General features: G+C 40.3%; 2 protein-coding genes across 4 annotated transcripts; one reads left to right on the plus strand and one right to left on the minus strand.

The window, feature by feature from the left end:
- The first annotated feature begins 270 nt into the window (after nucleotides 1-270).
- gorasp1a (golgi reassembly stacking protein 1a) lies at nucleotides 271-7,630 on the plus strand. Of its 2 annotated transcripts, none has more exons than XM_055033099.1 (9): nucleotides 271-467; nucleotides 1,394-1,474; nucleotides 1,843-2,046; nucleotides 2,149-2,235; nucleotides 2,359-2,489; nucleotides 3,288-3,420; nucleotides 4,056-4,164; nucleotides 4,294-4,437; nucleotides 4,541-7,630. In XM_055033099.1, exons 1-9 carry the CDS (start codon nucleotides 405-407, stop codon nucleotides 4,963-4,965), a joined length of 1,377 nt encoding a protein of 458 aa, XP_054889074.1. In that variant the 5' UTR covers nucleotides 271-404; the 3' UTR covers nucleotides 4,966-7,630. The 2 variants fall into 2 exon arrangements, with proteins under 2 accessions (XP_054889074.1, XP_054889075.1); XM_055033100.1 differs by lacking the exon at nucleotides 271-467 and adding an exon at nucleotides 570-702.
- A 93-nt stretch (nucleotides 7,631-7,723) lies between these two features.
- LOC129361895 (WD repeat-containing protein 48) lies at nucleotides 7,724-17,588 on the minus strand. 2 transcript variants are annotated; one of them, XM_055033098.1, is made up of 19 exons: nucleotides 17,570-17,588; nucleotides 17,376-17,453; nucleotides 16,589-16,729; nucleotides 16,408-16,483; nucleotides 16,096-16,308; nucleotides 14,287-14,375; nucleotides 14,024-14,125; nucleotides 13,714-13,938; nucleotides 12,660-12,734; nucleotides 12,422-12,524; nucleotides 12,236-12,333; nucleotides 11,702-11,809; nucleotides 11,470-11,566; nucleotides 10,570-10,665; nucleotides 10,351-10,456; nucleotides 10,177-10,264; nucleotides 9,570-9,646; nucleotides 9,299-9,491; nucleotides 7,724-9,210 (listed from the first exon to the last, which is right to left on the minus strand). In XM_055033098.1, exons 2-19 carry the CDS (start codon nucleotides 17,421-17,423, stop codon nucleotides 9,115-9,117), a joined length of 2,031 nt encoding a protein of 676 aa, XP_054889073.1. In that variant the 5' UTR covers nucleotides 17,424-17,453; nucleotides 17,570-17,588; the 3' UTR covers nucleotides 7,724-9,114. The 2 variants fall into 2 exon arrangements, with proteins under 2 accessions (XP_054889073.1, XP_054889072.1); XM_055033097.1 differs by having other exon boundaries at nucleotides 16,408-16,486.
- Between the last annotated feature and the right edge of the window lie 1,154 nt (nucleotides 17,589-18,742).

Raw genomic sequence — 18,742 nt, forward strand, 5'->3', positions numbered from 1 at the left:
GTATTATTGTAAAAACAAATGACTTCATAGTGGTGAAATTGTGTGTTTTTGATATTATAATGCATATAAATTATAATACTTTGGGACTAAAACTTTCCGTTTAAGAAGAATTAAATTTGTCATTGAAATTCACTTGCTACAAAATGACAAAATGCCCACTGGAGGGCCAAAACGGAAGCATTATCGAACTGAACTTAGGGCCGTGGTTTCCAAGAGCCACGGTCCACAAAATACGTCTCGTTTACGTACGCATGCGCAGTGTAGGTCAGTTTTGGCACTCGATAGCAGCGACGCTCGATTGTTTTGTGCTGCTAAAAAATGGTTGCGAAGTGTCAACCATAGCAATTCTCTCTCGTTATTATTTTTTTAAACAACACTAATAAAATTAATAATTACTTTCTGCAATGGGATTAACGCAGAGCTCAGAAGCCCCCGAGGGAGGGACGTACGGATACCATGTCCACGGCGTAAGGCTGGCCGAGTCTCTTGTTTTATGAAGCGCGGCAGCTTAGCCGGAGCTGTATGCTAACAGCTAGCTAGCCGAGGAGCTGCGGCTCAACACCCTCTAAAACACGAACGATGATGTGGCGTTGTTTACCCTTCGTCCAGCGGGGAGAAAATGACAGGACAGAGACATTTCTAAGAGCAGTCATTTTGTAACGAAGAGGTTGCAATTACCGTGTTTGTCCCGTTTTACAACAGGTGCGTTGAGCTAAATAACTAGCTCAACGATAAATGAAGAGAGGACAAATGCGTCCTGGAGATAACTTTAGTTCATTCAGCTCGTCGTGAAGCAGCGACACAGAATAAATAGCGTTTAAGTCATTGTGTTTCTTAAGTTATTAGCAAACAATGGACGGATATGGCGAGGAGGGTCTTTTAAAACGGTTATTTCGCAAATTAATAACTGTATAATCTATCAATATACACAAACAACTAAGTATAAGTCCAGACAGTTGCTATTGCTTAAATATTTTTGAATAGTTTCTGCTTGGCAATAGTTTTGTTCCATACATTATACAGACCCAGTACTAAAAAAATAAAAACTAATGTAGTCTTATAATTTGACATTATTTATCATTATGTAACTCTGGTGGCGGTTGTGCAAAAAATAAAAGTGGTTGTTATAAAATTTTCTAAGTGACTTCCCAGACCTCCACTCAGGGTTACTGCTTCTGCAGTAACCCAAAAGATTTTTGATTTAGTAGATGCTTGGCTTTGAACAATCCTGAGGCCTTTTCTTCTCAATCTGTGCTGTAACAAAGTCGCAGATTACATTGATTCACTTTACTGTCGGTTGCTTATGACATTTGAAATGCACGGAGTCGATCATGCTTTGCCCAGGAACACAGCAGCAGCATTAACGTGAGCTTCCTTATCTCTGTTGTGACAGATTCAGCCTAATTCTCCTGCAGAAAAGGCGGGACTGCAGCCCTTCTTTGACTTCATTCTGTCTCTGGACAACAAAAGACTCGTAAGTTTTATGCAGTAATGTCAACTTTATATCCTCCACAGCTGCATAATGCTCTGAATCACAGTCGCCATTGCATATCAATGTTTGCAAGATCTCCAATTAAGTACTTAGTAGCTGTAGCCATAATTATTTTTATAGAATAATAGACTATTATATTAGATCATGCTGTGTAGTTTTTTTTTGTTTTTCTTTTTAAATCAATCATTGTGTAAATAACATGAAACCATGGTGTTTTTTCTTAGGTTGATCACACCATAAAAAATGTCATGCCACCATTCTCTCAATACAAAACAATAGAAGAACAGATAAAGTGAGAATGCTGCTTAAAAATCCCTATTTTGATCCCTGTTCACTTGTCTCTGGACCAGAGTGAGGAAAACGAGCAGCTGAAGGAGCTCCTGAAAGCCAACATGGAGAGAGCTGTTAGGATGGAGGTGTACAGCACCAAAACCACGGGGGTCCGAGAGCTGGAGGTGGTGCCCAGTAACATGTGGGGGGGACAGGGCCTGCTGGGCGCCAGCGTTCGCTTCTGCAGCTACGAAGGAGCCAACGAGAACGTCTGGCACGTACTGGTGAGCCGCTTCCTCGCTCTGAAAACTAATTTTCCCGACTTATTTCAATATTTTTATTTTTGAGTTCCATTTTGTGCTTCAAGTCCAACTCGTTTCTCCTAGGACGTAGAAGCCGGTTCCCCAGCGGCACTGGCAGGTCTTCAGTCGTACAGTGACTACATTGTCGGGGCAGATCAGATGTTGCAAGACGTAAGGCTCCTTTAATAGTCCCTCTTCATCACCACGTGTCTCTGTACCTTCTAATTTGCACATGGTGTGTTATTTGACAAATTGGATAATAAAGCTAGGTCAATCTAATCTTATCATTTACAGTCGGAGGACTTCTTCTCGCTGATTGAGGCCCATGAAGGGAAACCCTTGAAGCTGCTGGTGTACAACACACGAACAGACAACTGCAGAGATGTGATGGTCACACCCAATGGAGCGTGGGGAGGAGAGGGCAGGTAAGAGGCAGCAATGTTTCTTCTTTTATTACACAAATAACGGGATCCTTGAAAAGTTTTAAATTCATGTATCCACAACTAAAACCTTAAAATGTCTGAAATTGATCAAATCTAAGGTGGTCTCAAATATATTAATCTCATGTCTTAAATGTTGAGGAATATGTAGTTTTCTGTCAGGCAAAAGTCAGACATTTAAAATTCCTTTTGCGATTCGAGGCGGTTGAGGCTACCGCTAACTAGCTGCTAATATGCTCTTGATAGCTAGCTCTTTGTCTATCATTTGTAAGTGCAAATTTCTTAACACGTGGCTGGACGTCATTTGTTTTTACCACCTGCTGGCTGCTAGCCAGGTGCGTTCTGCACAAAACAAACATTTAAGCTAGGCGTCACCGGGGTTAGCGCTGTAGAGAGCTATATCCAGTCACACTAAACCACTGCTAGGAGCCACAAACAATCCTCCGAAATGTCACACTTTATGCTATGCTTCATCATAATACAACCATTCACGATATTTATATATTTTTTTGGTCTTAAATTTAATTCAAGGTGGCATTATAAAGGTCTTAAAAAGTCTTTATTATTTGCTGAAACTTATAGATGCTCTGATTAATGCTTGTATTTTCAGTAACAAAGGTTCATAATTACATGAATAGATATACTTGTGTTTTTTTTTTTCTTTTTTTCAAATAATTCAGTGACTTGTCCCCAAGATTAGGCTAAATAACTTATGAGATATGCATTCTTTTGCTCTTAGCAAAGGTACTAAATCAGGAAGTTCTTAAATATGTCTTTCTTTAGCTTGGGTTGTGGTATCGGTTATGGCTACCTGCACCGCATTCCTGCAACTCCAGAAATGTCGACAGAGAAGCCCTCCATCCCTGTTGCAGAAGATAAATCCTCTCCACAGGAGCCAACACATGGGTACACAGAGGTAAATGTGAATATATACATATATGATAATAGTTATCACTTCTTTTTCTGTGTTTTGGGGTAATATTTAACAATAGTTTTGTTTATGTGATGCAACCTGTAGTTAAGCTGGCTACAATAAGCTGGCATTTTGAGAAACGATGCCAACATTTGACACTCAGTACAAAGTAGTTAGTATGCACTACCTTCCACTTTTTTCTGTTTTCCATGTATAAGCTTATTATTATTATTATTATTATTATTATTATTATGTTTTGAAATACAATTGTGGTTACAGAGACTTCATAGTCCATTTTAATTATTGTTTTGTTTGCTTATTTCGGATATTAAAAGTGTTAAACCTTCTTTAGAAATAAAAGCTTTTTGTGTTTTTATCTATGAGTGGGTGTACTTGCATTAATAATCCATTATTATTATGAGTTGAAAATGGTTTCAAAATGACAATATTATTGTTTATTGCAACAATTTACACAGACAAAGTACACTTGAAAAGTCAAAACCACAGTAAAACTGCAAGTTTTCTCGCCTGAGAAACTTTGTGCTCACAAACAACAGCCACCGTTGAGATAATATCAGCAAAGCAAAGCACAGCTGCATTTATTCTCTTCCATGTAATGGATTTTCTTTCTTTTCCAGGCGCCTCTTATGGCCCCTTCGACCCCCAGTGAAGATTTGTTAGACATGGAGCAGATCACCCTCCTAGACTCTGTCATATCTCCACCAGATCAGACAGTGATGGACTCTGGTTGGTTCAGATTCCTGTTTTTTTTTTTGTTATTTTTTACTCATTAATGAACATAAATGTTCATAAATTTATGATCTCTGGAGATGGCTGAAAATCTCCGCCCTGCTGGTTGCCGATCTTTTTCTCCAGGTTTATCTGATTCCGATGTGGCAGTGATGAGCCCTGACCCTGCAGATCTTTTGGACAGGCTGGACGTGTCCACGTCATCCATCGACATGACCAACACTTCGCTGGCGATGCACGAGGAAAAGGAGGGTGACATATCTGGTGTTGGTGAGTGAACAGATGAATCGAGTGTTTTCAGCGATGGAAATGAACTGAAATTGACTTTTTTTTTTCTTTTCTTTTTTTTTTTTTTTTTTGTTCTGCCGTGCAGAGGAGCTGGAGGACAGCGCTCTGCCCTCATCGTCTGCCGAGAACCAGAGTGAACTACAAGAGCACGTCTCCCATGCAGCTGTGGAGCTCACCGCTTCTCCCGCCGCTCCTGACACTTGGTCTGACTCCGGAGTAGCTCCAGCTGAGACTTCTCCTCCGCGCACCGAGTCCGCAGACCTTCAGAGCTTCGTCATGGACTCCAGCGGCACCCCGAGTCCACCTCTGGCTGTGCTGTCCCCTCCTGAGGAGACTCTTCAGCCTTTCACTGAAGAGCCTCCGCGCCCATCTCCGGTAGATCTGATCGCGGCTGCTAATGAAGCGGACTTTCAAGTCTTAGGCGATCCGCAAGCGTCGGCGTGCGAGTCAGCAGGGCCTGTAGATTATCAGGACGGTGGGGAAGAACCAGAAAAAACACATTTTGATTGAGTTTTCCTTCAGTCAGATAGAGGCGACGCTAATGCATCGTGGCATAGACAATCAATATTTACCGTTCTTTCATCCATTTCCATAAAGGAAGTCCTACATTGCTGTGAGAAAGCATTTCAACTGGGGCTGGGCATTAAATCAGTTTAACTGATTAATCTTTTTGTTTTTATTTATTTTTTTTAGAAAATTTGGATTTTAAGTTGGGCCAGCAGATGGTGGACTGTTTTTAAACTACAAAAATATGGTTATAAAATTACTAGAATTTAGTCATGTGATGGTAAATTTTTAATAAATAAGTCATCATTTTAATAGTTTCACATTGTTTTTTTTTCTGGAAATATTATGACTATGATGTAGCCTGGCCCTAAAAAAAAACAAAAAAACGTAAAAGTCCCTTTTTGAAGATGTTTTTTTTTTTTTTTGTCATTTATAATTCCTTTTTTAGAAAAGAAAATGAGAAAAAAACAGATTAAAATGAGATTCCATATGAAAAAATAAATTTTATCAAGCTAAACTGCCCAGCCCTACTCTTTGTATTTCATCAGCTTATCTGAAAAACAGAAAATACTTTTCAAGCAATGCCTGTATGAAGTAAGACAGACAAAGTTATTCCAGCTTGTTGCACTACAGGAACTAGCTGAGACTTTAACATGAGACTAGGGTGATATCTACAGGTACAAGTACAAAATGAAGTTACTGGTTTTTTAATTATTTTTTTTTGTTAGCATGAGGTTTATTTACTCGTCTGGTGGGAAATCAGTGGACACGGGTTTTTGAAACGTTGCTTCCGGCGCACTAGACAGACGAGTACTTGAATAGTTCCAAAGACACCGACTACTGCAAAGCACAGCCGCACCTTCACGTCTCTAACACTACGAACTTCTCTGACACTACTAGACTGCTGGCTGGTAAAATAGGTTACAGTTGTCCTACTGGTGCACTGTCCATCTCTCTTAGTGTTTTTGAAGGAGCGTTGTTTCCATCGTGATGACTCAGCTTTAAACATTGGACATGGGACACTTTTAGTCGTGGTCCCTTTTTGATTGATCTTAAAGGGCTTTTATTATAGCAATGTGTTGGGGTTTTTTTTATGTCTTGGTTGTAATATTTATGAAAATGTTTCACACCAGCTCTGATAAGGTTGGTGTGTTTTTAACAAAGTCTTTAGTTTTAATTATTGTAATTGCTGTTTTTCAGCTGCATAGCTTTTGGAGAGTTTTATTCATGTATAGCAAGCTGTCTGCCCATGTTTTTATAAAAAAAAAAAAGAGATGCACTGACAAATTAGCTGGTAACCTGATGATTATCTCAAAAATCTGATATCACTTGTAGATTGCATAAACAACACTCTGCAGTGTGGACGTCGTTACAGAGCGAGGAAGACTTGAGATTTGGCCTTTTCAGGATCAGTGAGCTGTTTAAGGTTGTTCATTCTTGATAGTTCGGTGGACTCGACTGGGAAGACAAATTGCAATATTTGATCAGCTGTTCTTTAACAATACAGTACGTTTTAGGAACCAAACTATTTGAAAAGCATGTTCTGCTCCTCACCTGTGGTGGCGCTGCATCAAGAACCAGTAAAGGCACACAAAATCCTCACAGCCATTTGTTGAGGTTGTGCTCGTGTCTTCTTCAGAGGCTTTCATGTCGTTTCCTTCAGTGGCTCTTGATGCAGCGCCACCGCAGGCAAGGATTTAGTTGGACAGTGCGGTGTGGAAACGAACCGCTCCAGCTTCAAAATGTAACAAATGTTGCAGTTTTGGTTCCAAATTGCTCGCAGTCCACTGGACTATCAGGTGTGGAAACACTTAGAATTAACACTTAGAGGAAGCAGAGATGTCTGTTGTTTAAGCTGCTACAGCAGAAAGTGATCATTTTCTTCCTTCATTATTTATGTTGGTTTGTTTTATTGTGCAACTTGCTGTTATGGTATGCAGCAGTCTGCCACACAATCTTAATTCAGACTTCTTTTGGATGTTTTGAGTGATTAATTTTCAGCATCATACAAACATAAGGTGTGTAAAGTTCAAGTCAGTGGAAGCACAGGAATGTATTTAAAACTGTGAAATTGTAGTCGCTATTAGTTGGGCATTATAAAAGATGAGCGAGAGCGAGATTTTCTACAGATAACAGGAAGGCTGTAGGTATGACAGCAAATGTTCTTTTTTCTGTTCAGCACTCATCCTCTTAGCGAATCGGCATAATTTTGAAGAGTTGGAAATCTCAAATCTGTAAGGGAACGCAGATTGTTCATGATTGGTATCGCTATGTAAGGTATATTTGGATTAAATCAATAATTTTGTATTTATTTTAAATTTATTTTACACCATTGTGTGACTTCACCCTGCTATCCATACCGTAATTGACCAAGCAAAGCAAGAATATATTGAAGCCTGTTGATTATGGTCCTGAAGTCTGTTCTGTCAACGTTTTACAAAACAATCAGACCAAAAAAAAAAAAGTCTGATCTGTGCATCTCTACTGCTGGGCATCATTGACACCTGTTACTTATGTAGTCTATGCAAAAAAAAAAGAAGAAAATTTCTAATGTATTTTTGATGAGAAAAGCTTTTGTAAGCAGAAGTCTGAGATTATTGAAGTACACTTATATTTTTTCTGTTCTCTTTATGGGGCTGAATATTTTTCATTAAAGTAGGTGCCATCATGTAATGGGTGATGTTTTTAGGTACTTTAGCCAGGAATGAATGCATGATGAATGTGAAACGGGTGAGCTGATTGTTAAACAATCGATTTAAAAGAAAGTGTCCCTTGTTTTTATTCCACACTCATCAGCTGATCACATTACAGCCCAACAAACATCAATTGTCATCCCTATAGATCTGTCATTCCAATTTATTTCTTCGAATGCCTAAAATATACATATTTCACAAATTATTACAAGGAATATTGCAGTAGTATGGCCTAATTGAGGTACATTTCCTATCTTTTTTTTCTCTCTCCAGGTTTTCTTGTTTTGGCCAATCAGCTTGCTCCATGTGTTTTTCCTTTATGGCGTTACAAATACACTCACACATACACACACACACACGTGTCATGGCAAAATTAACTTCAGAAGATTTACAGTGAAAAGATCTCTGCTTGGAGACCTTCAAGAGAGACGTAGCCGTTAGCGTTTATTTCACTTTGGTGAGTTTCCCACAGTGGTTGGATGCTCCTAATGCTCTCCTATCGAGATCCCCCTTCAAGTTATAGTTACTCTTAGTAAATCTAAATGACATGTACACAAAGAACAGTCCTCACTGCCATCAAAATCACTGCTTGAGTTTTTAAGATATATACCTTATACTTGTTTCCAATTTCTAAAGTGACTTGGGAAAAAAACTAACATTTGTCAGGGTAAACTGCGTTGCTGTGAATGCAACTCTTAAAAATCAAGTTAAGTTACTTTCATGATGTGCTCTGGCAATTTGAGAAAAAAAAAGTACTTTTTTTTTTTTACAGAATCTGTACAAAAAAAGAAACTTGTTGCTAAACCCATAACGCATTTAAACTCCACCCCCCCCTCAAAAAAAAAATTGCAAATATATTTACAGAAAAAAAAGAACAAAACATTCATTCGTGGAGAACAGCACAGCTAAAAACAAAAGACAAAGACAAAGTGAGGTTCTGCAACAGTTAGGCGTCTGAGTCGCTGGGTGAGTTCAAAGTGAAGGTCGCGGTCGAGGATTTGTTTCAACAGAAACCAGGCGTAGTCGTGACGGCGGCGGACGGGTGCAGAGTGTGTAAAACGGGGAAGAGTTTCTGGAATGTACTAGAGCCGACAGTCTACTACATCCATACACACTCAAACACGGACTAACGTCAGTCGCTTCAGGATGCCTGACAGGCAAAGAGCCGAGGAACAGAAAAACAGGTAGCTGAAATTGTGAGGAGGGGGGAAAAAAAGGGTCATTCCTTGAAGTGTGAAAAGACCAGTAACTGTTTCCTCAGGAGAGTGTTGGCTGTGGTGGAGCGATCTGGTCACTTCCCCTATGATAGATACACCATGGATTATGTCCTCGGATGTCTTCTGGTTTCTCAGTGATACGGCGACTCTGGCGCACGTGATGGGGTCGAGTGGGGACTACATGGTGGAGGTGGGTTGTGATTGGCAAATGACAAGAGTTCTGCTTGTAAAAATGACAAATTTCATGTCGACTTCTGCCTATAGTGCAGTGTCAAGTCCCCTCCACTCTTCCAGATAAAATGTTTAACTGTCCGCAGGTCCATGTTGGGGTCTAGAACCTAAAACAGAAAAAAACGAGATGAAACATTCTTTCAAACAGTGCATTTAGAAAAAGTTATTTTGAAGAAGAAGAAACTTTTAGCGTACCTGGTCTTGACACATTAGCTCAATCTTCTCCTCGGCGAGCATCGCCATGTCTTCTTCCTTCTCCTGCTCTCCGGGTTTATCATTGGCCGAGGAGCTGGTGGTCTGCGACTCGTTGTCCAGGTTTATGATCTTCTCGTAAACGTGCTCCATCACCTTCCTCACCTGGAGCATGTCACTGGCCGAGAGACGGTCCCTGCAACGCAAACAGAGGTACGTGACGGAGTAAAGGCTGAAACGCCACTCAGATGGACAGGATCCACCGGAGGCTTACTTTTTTAGAGTTTTTGCACCAGAAGAAGAATGAGGCTGGAGGTAGAATGGGATTTTGTTGAATTTGGGCATATTTTTCTGAAACAGAACAGGAAGAACACGTTAGAGCACAACGTCCCTGCGGATAATTAGCATCAGCGAATGTGATAAGAACATCTGATGTTAAATGCGCAGCTGCTTCAAATCTTGTTTCTAGAATGCAGGGAATGTTTCCTCTGATTCGGTGATTATGTTTTTGGATTAACAGATTAATAATTGGACAGCAAAGAAAGGTAGGATTTGAACTAGGCCTGTCACAATAAACGATAAATCACTTAATCGCACGATAAATTAAAACTATCGACTTCATTTCAATTATCGGCTATATTGTTTCTTCCTGCCTTTTTCTCTTACTGTTGATGACACTGAATGAAAAAAGGCTCAACTCCGGTGCTCTCCACTGACCCTCCCTTCCTTATTTCCTTAGTGTCAAAGATGAAAACAAAAGGAAAGTATCTGCAGTGTTCTGATTGTTGCATGTTAAAAAGGGGCTCCAATTTTTAACATGCAGTAATTAAAGTTATTGCACTACAAACTTAGAAACTCCAGGTTTTCCTGTTAATACTCACATCTACAGTTATATCAATGACCCACTGTGGGACTGTCTCATTCAGCAGCATGGATTCAGTCTCACCGCCTGAATCTCTGCATAGCAGCCTGCAGCAGAGACAGAGCAGTTAGAGCATCATCACTTCAACAACACACAGGATTCTCAATGCAACGTTTCCTAAGTTTGTCTGAACCTAAATAGAGTTCTTCCTCCTGCTTCTCCGAAGATGACGGGCGTGTGAGGCGGGACCTGAAAATATCCGTTTCCTTTCTGCACCCTGTTCTCCTGCTCGCCGTTCACTGCGAGCGAACACACACACACACACACACACCAGCGATGAGACGGGCTGACCGCCGCAAAATGCACAGAGAGTCGTCACACTGTTGGATTTAACAGAAAACTATCCTCTCACCGTGGTTCACCTCGTTTTCTTCCTCGTCCATGGGGTTGATGCGCGTTCTGGGCCAGAACTCCAGCAGAGCTTGGAGCAACAAGCCACCCAAGTTCACTGCGAACAAGGAGGACACAGGATTAAGGTTCAGATCGGTCGTAAATGTTATGACCTCCGCCGAATAAAATGAAAATCATTCATCTTCTTAAGAATCGACGGTAGTTTATCACACTAAGATTCTGAGATTGTACTCTGATGAGAGAGTTAAGATATTCTTAACCCTTTAGATGGGCCACTAAGATGCCACCATTTTACAAGGCTCCGGTTAAAACGACACACGTTGACATGAATTCAACGAATGAAAACAAAAACTGTAAAAAGGAAAACAACAATCAATACATCAATAAAAGAAAAGACACATTTTTATTGTTTTTAAAAACTCCATGCTAGAATCTGAAGAAGTGGGTCTAGTCAGTCGTTCCCACAGCAACAGACTATTCATTCATGAAGCGAACACCAAACATATTCTGTCTGAACAGATTCCAGCCAGCGACATAACAAGTGTCCAAAGCTTGCTACCAAAATCAAAAAGATGCTGCAACTCTAGTTATTCCGCCCACAACGCCAACAAATGCATAACCTTTAACTTAACGTTTTTTTCACCTCCTGTTTCTTTTCTGGATTACTAAACTTCTTTTGGGTGCCATTTTGCCTGGTTTACTTTTCTCGCTAACATGAATGATCGCTAGCTGTGGACCATTCCTGTCATACCTGTTGACGGCCGCTACAGCACTATGTGTGATGGGTTGGCCCAATACACCAATAATGAAAAATAAAACTGAGCTAAAGTTCATAATAACAAATAACCAACAATTTTATGGCTGATTGGTGTATATTTTAATATAAAGAAAGATTTCTTACACTTTGGATCAGATCCATCAGAACTTGAAAACCCAGCATCCTTTGCCGACACCCAAGCAGCAAAGCAATCACTCTCATCCAGCGTAATTGTGAGCATCTAATGGAAATAAACGAGAGATAGTAATAAAAAGAGTGACAAATTATGTCAGTATTGTTATCAGAAGCATTAACGAACTGTGTGAGTTGGGAAAGGTAATAAGTCGAAGCTAATAAAAGAAAAAAAAAAACTCACTCCGGTTTTCAGATCGACAGAGAACCAGTTTGGCACATAAACCATCTTGAACCGCTTTTTAATCTCCTCATCAAATTCCACTTTGCCCAAGTCTTCCCCTTTGCAAGCCTTGGAAAAAACAAAAAGATGAACATAAAAATCATGTTTTGGTCTGTAGTTTGATTTTAAAGTCAGAGTTCATTATGATTTTTTTTGTGGTTCACTTTAAAATCAAGAAATGAATAAAAAGCAGCCTTCATAGAACTAGGTTTGGTTAGCTAGCTAACTTTTTAGCGCCTATCACGAATATGATGAGTCATTTTTTGAATGCCAATTTTGCTTAGAGGCTAAATAATAACTTTACTTGTTTTCAAATGGGGAAACTTGCATTATTATGCCAAAATCAATATATCACTTGAAAGTATTCTCAAAACAACAATATTATCGTTTATCATAATTTGAGCAACAATTTATCATCCAGGAAAACTTGTAAGCTTATTCTCTTTTTCAGGACAGCTAACATATCTGGGTGAACAACAGGAGTTGGTCGATTACCTTGAGCACATCCCAGTATGCCACATTGTTGTTGGTGTCTTTGGTGAGTATGTGTCTCTTGTCATTCAAAATGTGGCACTGTATAATACTGGCACCTCCTGGAAAACAGGAGCCATTTACACTTTATGCAAATGTGTGGAAATGAGCTCAGGAAAGCTTTCCCTGATCCAATCGGTCATACTTTACCCTTAATAACTTGTTCTGGCTGAGTACACAGTGGAGTCAGAGGGGTGGTGCAGTCGTTATCGTACTCCCCTGATGATCTGAAGTTGTGCATTCCCTTTAGTGACTGCACAAACAAATGCAAACAAAACAACTGCAAAGCCTCATAAAGGAAAGGCATTTAAATGCTTCCTGACTTGGTAGCAGCTCCGGCTCTGGTTAACATGCAGCCAGTCAGCCGGTTATTGTCACGCATGCTTACCCATTTGTTCACAGATGACTTGGTGGTGGAAACCCAGATCGCTGGAGGTGGGTCGGCTGATCTGTCCAGCTCCATCTGAACAAGACAAAAACATCAAGGTTGACTGGCTTACATGCTGATTTAGGATCACAAAGGGGAGGAATAATTTCAAATGATGCAAACAGTGCCAAGAAAACAAAGCATTTATGAATACTGGGGCTGCACATTTTCAGAACTAAGTGGTCACATGTACTAAAATCAAAAGATATTTCAATTAAAAACATCTTAACAGAGTTACATGTTAACATAGGAGCCCTTCTTTGATATCACCTGCACACTCTCTCTCTCTGATTTCGGCCACGTCCACCACTGCGTCTACCTGGACCGTCCAGGGTTTGTTGGCGGTCATCAGTGAACAAAACTGTTTGAAAATTAATCATTATGTATGGCTGGGCCCACTGCCACCGTTTCTGCTTGTGAGCTCTGGTTAGGATGGCCCAATAGTCGGTTCATGCACCGCGAGCGTCTGGAGGATCCTCCACCTTGAGGTTCCAGAGGCACCAGCAGCTTCAAATCACTGTTTGCTGCTTTTTAAGGGCTTTTCAACAGCTGCTCTCTTAATCTGATGAATTTGCCTTTATCTGTACAAACTCACCTTTGTTCTGGATCAGCCACAAATCTCTTCACAGAACGATAACGGTTCAGTTTTTGTTAAATATCTAATATTTGAGATATGGCTCTACACTATCTAATGATTTTCATCAGCAGAGATCCTTTCTTTTTTCCATATTGCTTGAAACCTGTGGCCTGCTTAATAATGTGGAACATCCTTCTTAAGTAGATTTCCTTTAATTGAGCTCAACAGACAAACTAATCAACCAGCTCTCAGAAATTAATTATAGTGATTCAAAGAGCCCTGACACACAATACCACCTATAAATTTAATAGCACAACAAATAATGTTAATCTTTATACTTTAATCCAATTTGCGTATTAATTTGGAACACGGTGTATTCTGTATGAGATGATCTGATGCATCAACTTTTTTAATCAGATCAAAGTTCGGACTTCTTACTTTGAGCACCGGGGCCTTTTCCTCACAGATGAGCACACGGATGTCCGGGTTTCTCAGGTCCGTGCAGTAAATCTTCTTGTCCCTGCCTCCAGAGTATACGTGTGTGAAGGCCTCGTTGACCTGCAGGGCCCAGACGCCTTCGTCGTGTACCCTGTACGTGGCGATGCACCTCTGCTGGCCGAGCGACCACAAGCGGATGGTCCCGTCCGAGCTCCCCGACAGGCACTGCGTCGACCCAAAAAACACAACCGGGGATTAGATATCGGCGTCTGCCAGCGACTGACATCTCAGGTCGTTTTCAGGAGGTCACCTGAGTGCCATCGCGATTCAGGAGCAATGACTTGACGTTGTCTGTGTGACCTTTTAGCTTCATAAGCTTCGCACATGTTCGAGGATCCCACACTCTCAAAACCTGAAGCAAAAAATAAATAAATAAAAAATTAATTACGACATTATTTTCAAAGGCATTCACTTTGGAGACATGAAAAGTAGAATACAACAGGAAATGACAAAAGCTTTATTTGATCCCTAAACTATTATTTTTTTAATTGAGTGCACGTGGCAAGCTCAGACCTTTTCAGTAGATCCGGAGACTATAACTGTTCCCATCTGGTTCATAGCCAGACTATAGATGGAGTCCTTGTTCCCACTCAGCGACGAAGCTGTTGAGAGAGAAAGTACAGTGAGCCTCCGGGGAAATCTCAGCCAGAGTCGGTAGAAACGACACAACATCGGAAATGAACGAGGAAACCAACCAACCGCTGACTGGCACCTTAAACCTGTGGCATCTTTTTCCAGTTGGTGAGTGAATCACAGTAAAAACTGACAGTTCACTTAGACAACAATTCTCTTCAGAGCAGATACTGTAACTGGGTGAACTAAACTCAAAGTTAGATATTTTTTGTATGTGATGTGCTTGGGGAAGCCAGATATGAAGGAGGACACGACATATTGCATGACATGTCGGGTGTGTAATCATTCAAACTTCAAGACAGCGAGAGAGAGCAAGCCTTTGAGAGGTAACAGGAAGGCTGAACCGAGTGCAGTCAACTTGCCCTGCTTTGTTTTTAAATGTTTGTAGCCATTTGACAATATGAAAGTTAACAAGAGGGTTTATATTTTCTATCTCAAACTTTAAAGAGATCTGAATATCAGTCCATTATTTTGTCATTTAGTTCAGATATTGTATAGATTCATTACACATAAAGTAAAATATTTAAAGCTTTTTCTTCTGTAATGGTGATGATTATCATAGTTCATGAAAAGTGAGACAATAAGATCAATAAAAAAAGAAAATATTATAAAATTTTGAAAACTATGGACTTGATCGGGACTCCTTTTACATGAATTTCTGAATGCGGCGGGCATGGAAGCGCTCAGTCAGCGGTTCTGCTGAGGTGTGACGGAAGAATGCTTTACGAATCGGTCTTCAAGTTATCAGGAATTGTCTCATGTTGTTTTTGACTCCATCGATTCTCTGTGGGGTTCAGTCCAGCAGACTTTGCTGGCTGACCCAGCCCAGGAACACCACAGTCCCTGAAGCAGCTTTTGCTTCCTTTGAAATGTGGGCAGGTGCCAAGTCCTGCTGGAAAATAAAAATCAACATCTCTGTATAGCTTGTAAGGCGAAGGAAGCATTAAGTGCTCTAAAGTTTCCCAGTAAATGGCTGCATCTGCTGTAGACTTGACAAAATCCAACATTTGCATCCCATGTGAGGGATTTGTCTATGCATAGTGGCTCTTGACAGGTGACTCCTGAGTCACAGGTGTTTTGAGTTGATTAGCTGATTGAGGTGCGACACCACAAATTTCTAATATTCAACTTTTCCACAATATTCAAGGACATTTGAGACACTGAAATTCTGGTTTTTATTCTCTGTAAGACATCAGAATTAGATGAAATGATTGACATGCGTCACTGCGTAATGAATCTATTTAATATTCGAGTTTCACCTTCAGACATGACTGACAAAAAAATTGTAACTTTTTCAAGATGTTCTGATCTTTGTCAAACACAAAGTTTCGCTTTAGCTTTTCAAGGGCACATTCGCTAAACAATGATATGAAATACTGACGAGTTTAAACAGCGGACTCTATAAAATGCTTTGTAAATATCTTACGGAGCAATTCGCAATAAATGCTCTGTAAATGTCTTAAAGAGGACTTGCTGTAAATTGCTCTGTACAATTGCATTCGAGGCGCCTCATGGCAGACAGGCAAGAAAAAACAAAATCTAACATTTTACACATTTTATGTTATAGTTCGTGAAGAGAAGTCAACACAGGGCAGGTCGACATTGTGGAAAACACAGAAGCCATCACGCTGCAAAGTTCCAATCAACATACTAGTGATTATTCGCAGTCAAATCGACGTTGGTACTCACTGGTGACCGTGTTGTTGGAAGCGGTGAGCGCCGTCAGTGTGTTCACATCCCAAAGGAAGATCTGCCGGTCCAGACCGGCCGACGCCACGAGCTCCTTGTCCTTTGCGTACGCTAAAGCTTTTACGTAGTCCTTGTGCGTCCGTAACGTCGACATACAAAATCCTTTATGAGCGTTCCATACTTTCACTGTGGTATCTGATGAGGCTGATATCACTAAAAGGAGAAAGACAAAAAAAAGAGCATCAGAATGAAGAAATAAAGCACTGAAAGCTACATACAGCACAGCTAGATGACTATTGGGTTAAAACTCACATGTTTTTCCATTGCAGCAAAGAACTATATCATTAACCCAGTCAGTGTGGTGCTCCATAGACGCAATATATGGGTCCTGCTGCAATGACAAAGAGCAGAAATTAGGACAGCTCCACGACTGACAACTAAACAGTGATTGTGTGCTCTGACAGGACTCCTGTGTGTGATCTGAAACTCTTACTTTTTGTTGGTAGACGCTCCATATTCGGATGATGGAGTCCCTCCCGGCGGTGAAGAGCCGGTTCAGAGCGGGGTCTAACTGGAGTGCGTTCACTCCGTTGCGATTGTACTTCTCCACCTCGTCTCTAATCACGTAGGAAACCTGGGACACAAACGAGACAGAGTGCTCTTTCCTCCTGCCCGGGAAACTTTCTGGTTCTGTCCACAACATCATCACACCCATTTCAAAGATACAGGTCAATGCGTGCGCAGATTTTTTTTTTTAAATTATTATTATTTTTCTTTGTAACATGGCAGGTCGGTTGACGCAAGAGCTCAATGCTTTTACACTTTGCAACACGTCGTCGCTGAAACCTGACATGTTGTTGCACGCGAAGCACACACCACAACCGCCGAGCTAAGTTCCAGCAATTAGACGGAGCCGGAGCCCCTTAATCGCTGTGAGAAATAAAGCGAGCACCAAAACGGCGTTGAGACAATGCGTCCAGCGTTTGTGCTGGCTTGCAAATGTGGCGACTCGCACTTTTTCTTCCGAGCATAGGTTTTTGTGAAGTATTTCGGAAAAAAGAGCTAGCATTCAGATGCACTGGTTAGCAGCTGACGCTAACCGCTCACGCAAGCTAAGCTAGCTCCGTTAGCCGGCTTGAGCCATGACTCACAGCCGCAGCGCTGCTCTTGGGAGTCGCTTTTCACCGATACCCGGACATTCCTAAAACACCTCCTTAAGGCGAGAGCCCTGACGTTGTCGCTGCCGCGCGGTCCGCAGACATGCACTTGGCAAAATGTACCTGTACTTTCCTCCGCCCAGCAGCATTTTGCCTGTGATGCGTGGCCATCTTGCATGTTGACAGTCAGTTCATGTGATGCTACATCCGGAAAAAAGAAAGAAAACACACACACGCCTGAGCTTTCTGGGTAATGTGGTTTGAACTTTGAACCCTGTTATCATTTTTACATTTTTTTTAATGAGTAGATCACCTACCAATTTGCTCGATAAGTAAGTGAAAATGAACTCAAAGCTTAGATTAAAATAATTGACTCTGGAGTCACAACACTGACGTTGTCAGATCAGTGCAGGGGCGGATCTACAAGGGGGGCAAAGGAGGGAAGAGAAGAAGAAGGAAAAGTTTGTTTTTTCTTGTTTTGTTTTTTTTTTTGTCCAGAAGCCTCTTGTAGCCATTAAATTAAATATTAATTCACAAAAAAAGTGTAATTATAAGATTGATCTTATGGGTCCCTGAAAAACTTAGTTATGACCATGCATCAAATAATGTCCCATTGAAAACATATATATATATATATATATATATATATATATATATATATATATATATATATATATAGACCTTGACAGCATAAAGTGAGTGCAAAATCATGGCCAGAATATTTTTCTACAAAGCAAATTCTTAAAAAGTAGAATGACATTGAATCTCTGGCTGATGTTTTGCTTTTGACAGCCACTCGAAACCTCACAAAATATGTTACATTTCATAAAACCTTAGCTCTTAGAAGCAAACCTGAATCCCGAAGTGTCCTGGGAATGCAAAATAGCCTATGTAACCGGATCCGATCTGCGTTGTGCTGGTTTTAAATGATCAGGCCGTGTTTCACCTTTAAAAGGGTTTATTCTGACAAGAATAACAGATAGAAAATAACCGTGTTACAGGCTGCCCGCACCAAGCCCTACATAAACAAAAGTACATAACAGAAATTAACTTAATAAATCTATAAATAAACTGGATGTATTTGGATACAAAATCAATAATACACACCTCTCCCACAGGACAACATGACAAAAGGGGAGGGTCTAAGGGACGCAAACATTTTAAAGACAATACCACAGAGGAAGAAACAAAAAGGGAGGAGCTTCCGTTCTTAAAGTAACACAGTTAAAACAATAACAGATTTTCAGTCAGGTAGGAACCCATACAAATAACCAAAGAAAGACATTTTGAGTAATTATAACAACAGATAAATTCAACCAGGTTACACCTACACCAGCAAAACCTCTCAAAATGAGGTTCTGGGATGCTTAAGTACTAAGGACATTTTAAAGAAGGTTAAATAAAGAGGTCTTTATTATTATATTATTATTATTATTATTATTATTATTATTATTATTATTATTATTATTTTGGCAGATGAAACAAAAGAC

The sequence above is a fragment of the Poeciliopsis prolifica genome, unplaced genomic scaffold, assembly GCF_027474105.1.
Source record: "Poeciliopsis prolifica strain line A6 unplaced genomic scaffold, Auburn_PproV2 SCAFFOLD008, whole genome shotgun sequence".
NCBI lineage: Eukaryota > Metazoa > Chordata > Actinopteri > Cyprinodontiformes > Poeciliidae > Poeciliopsis > Poeciliopsis prolifica.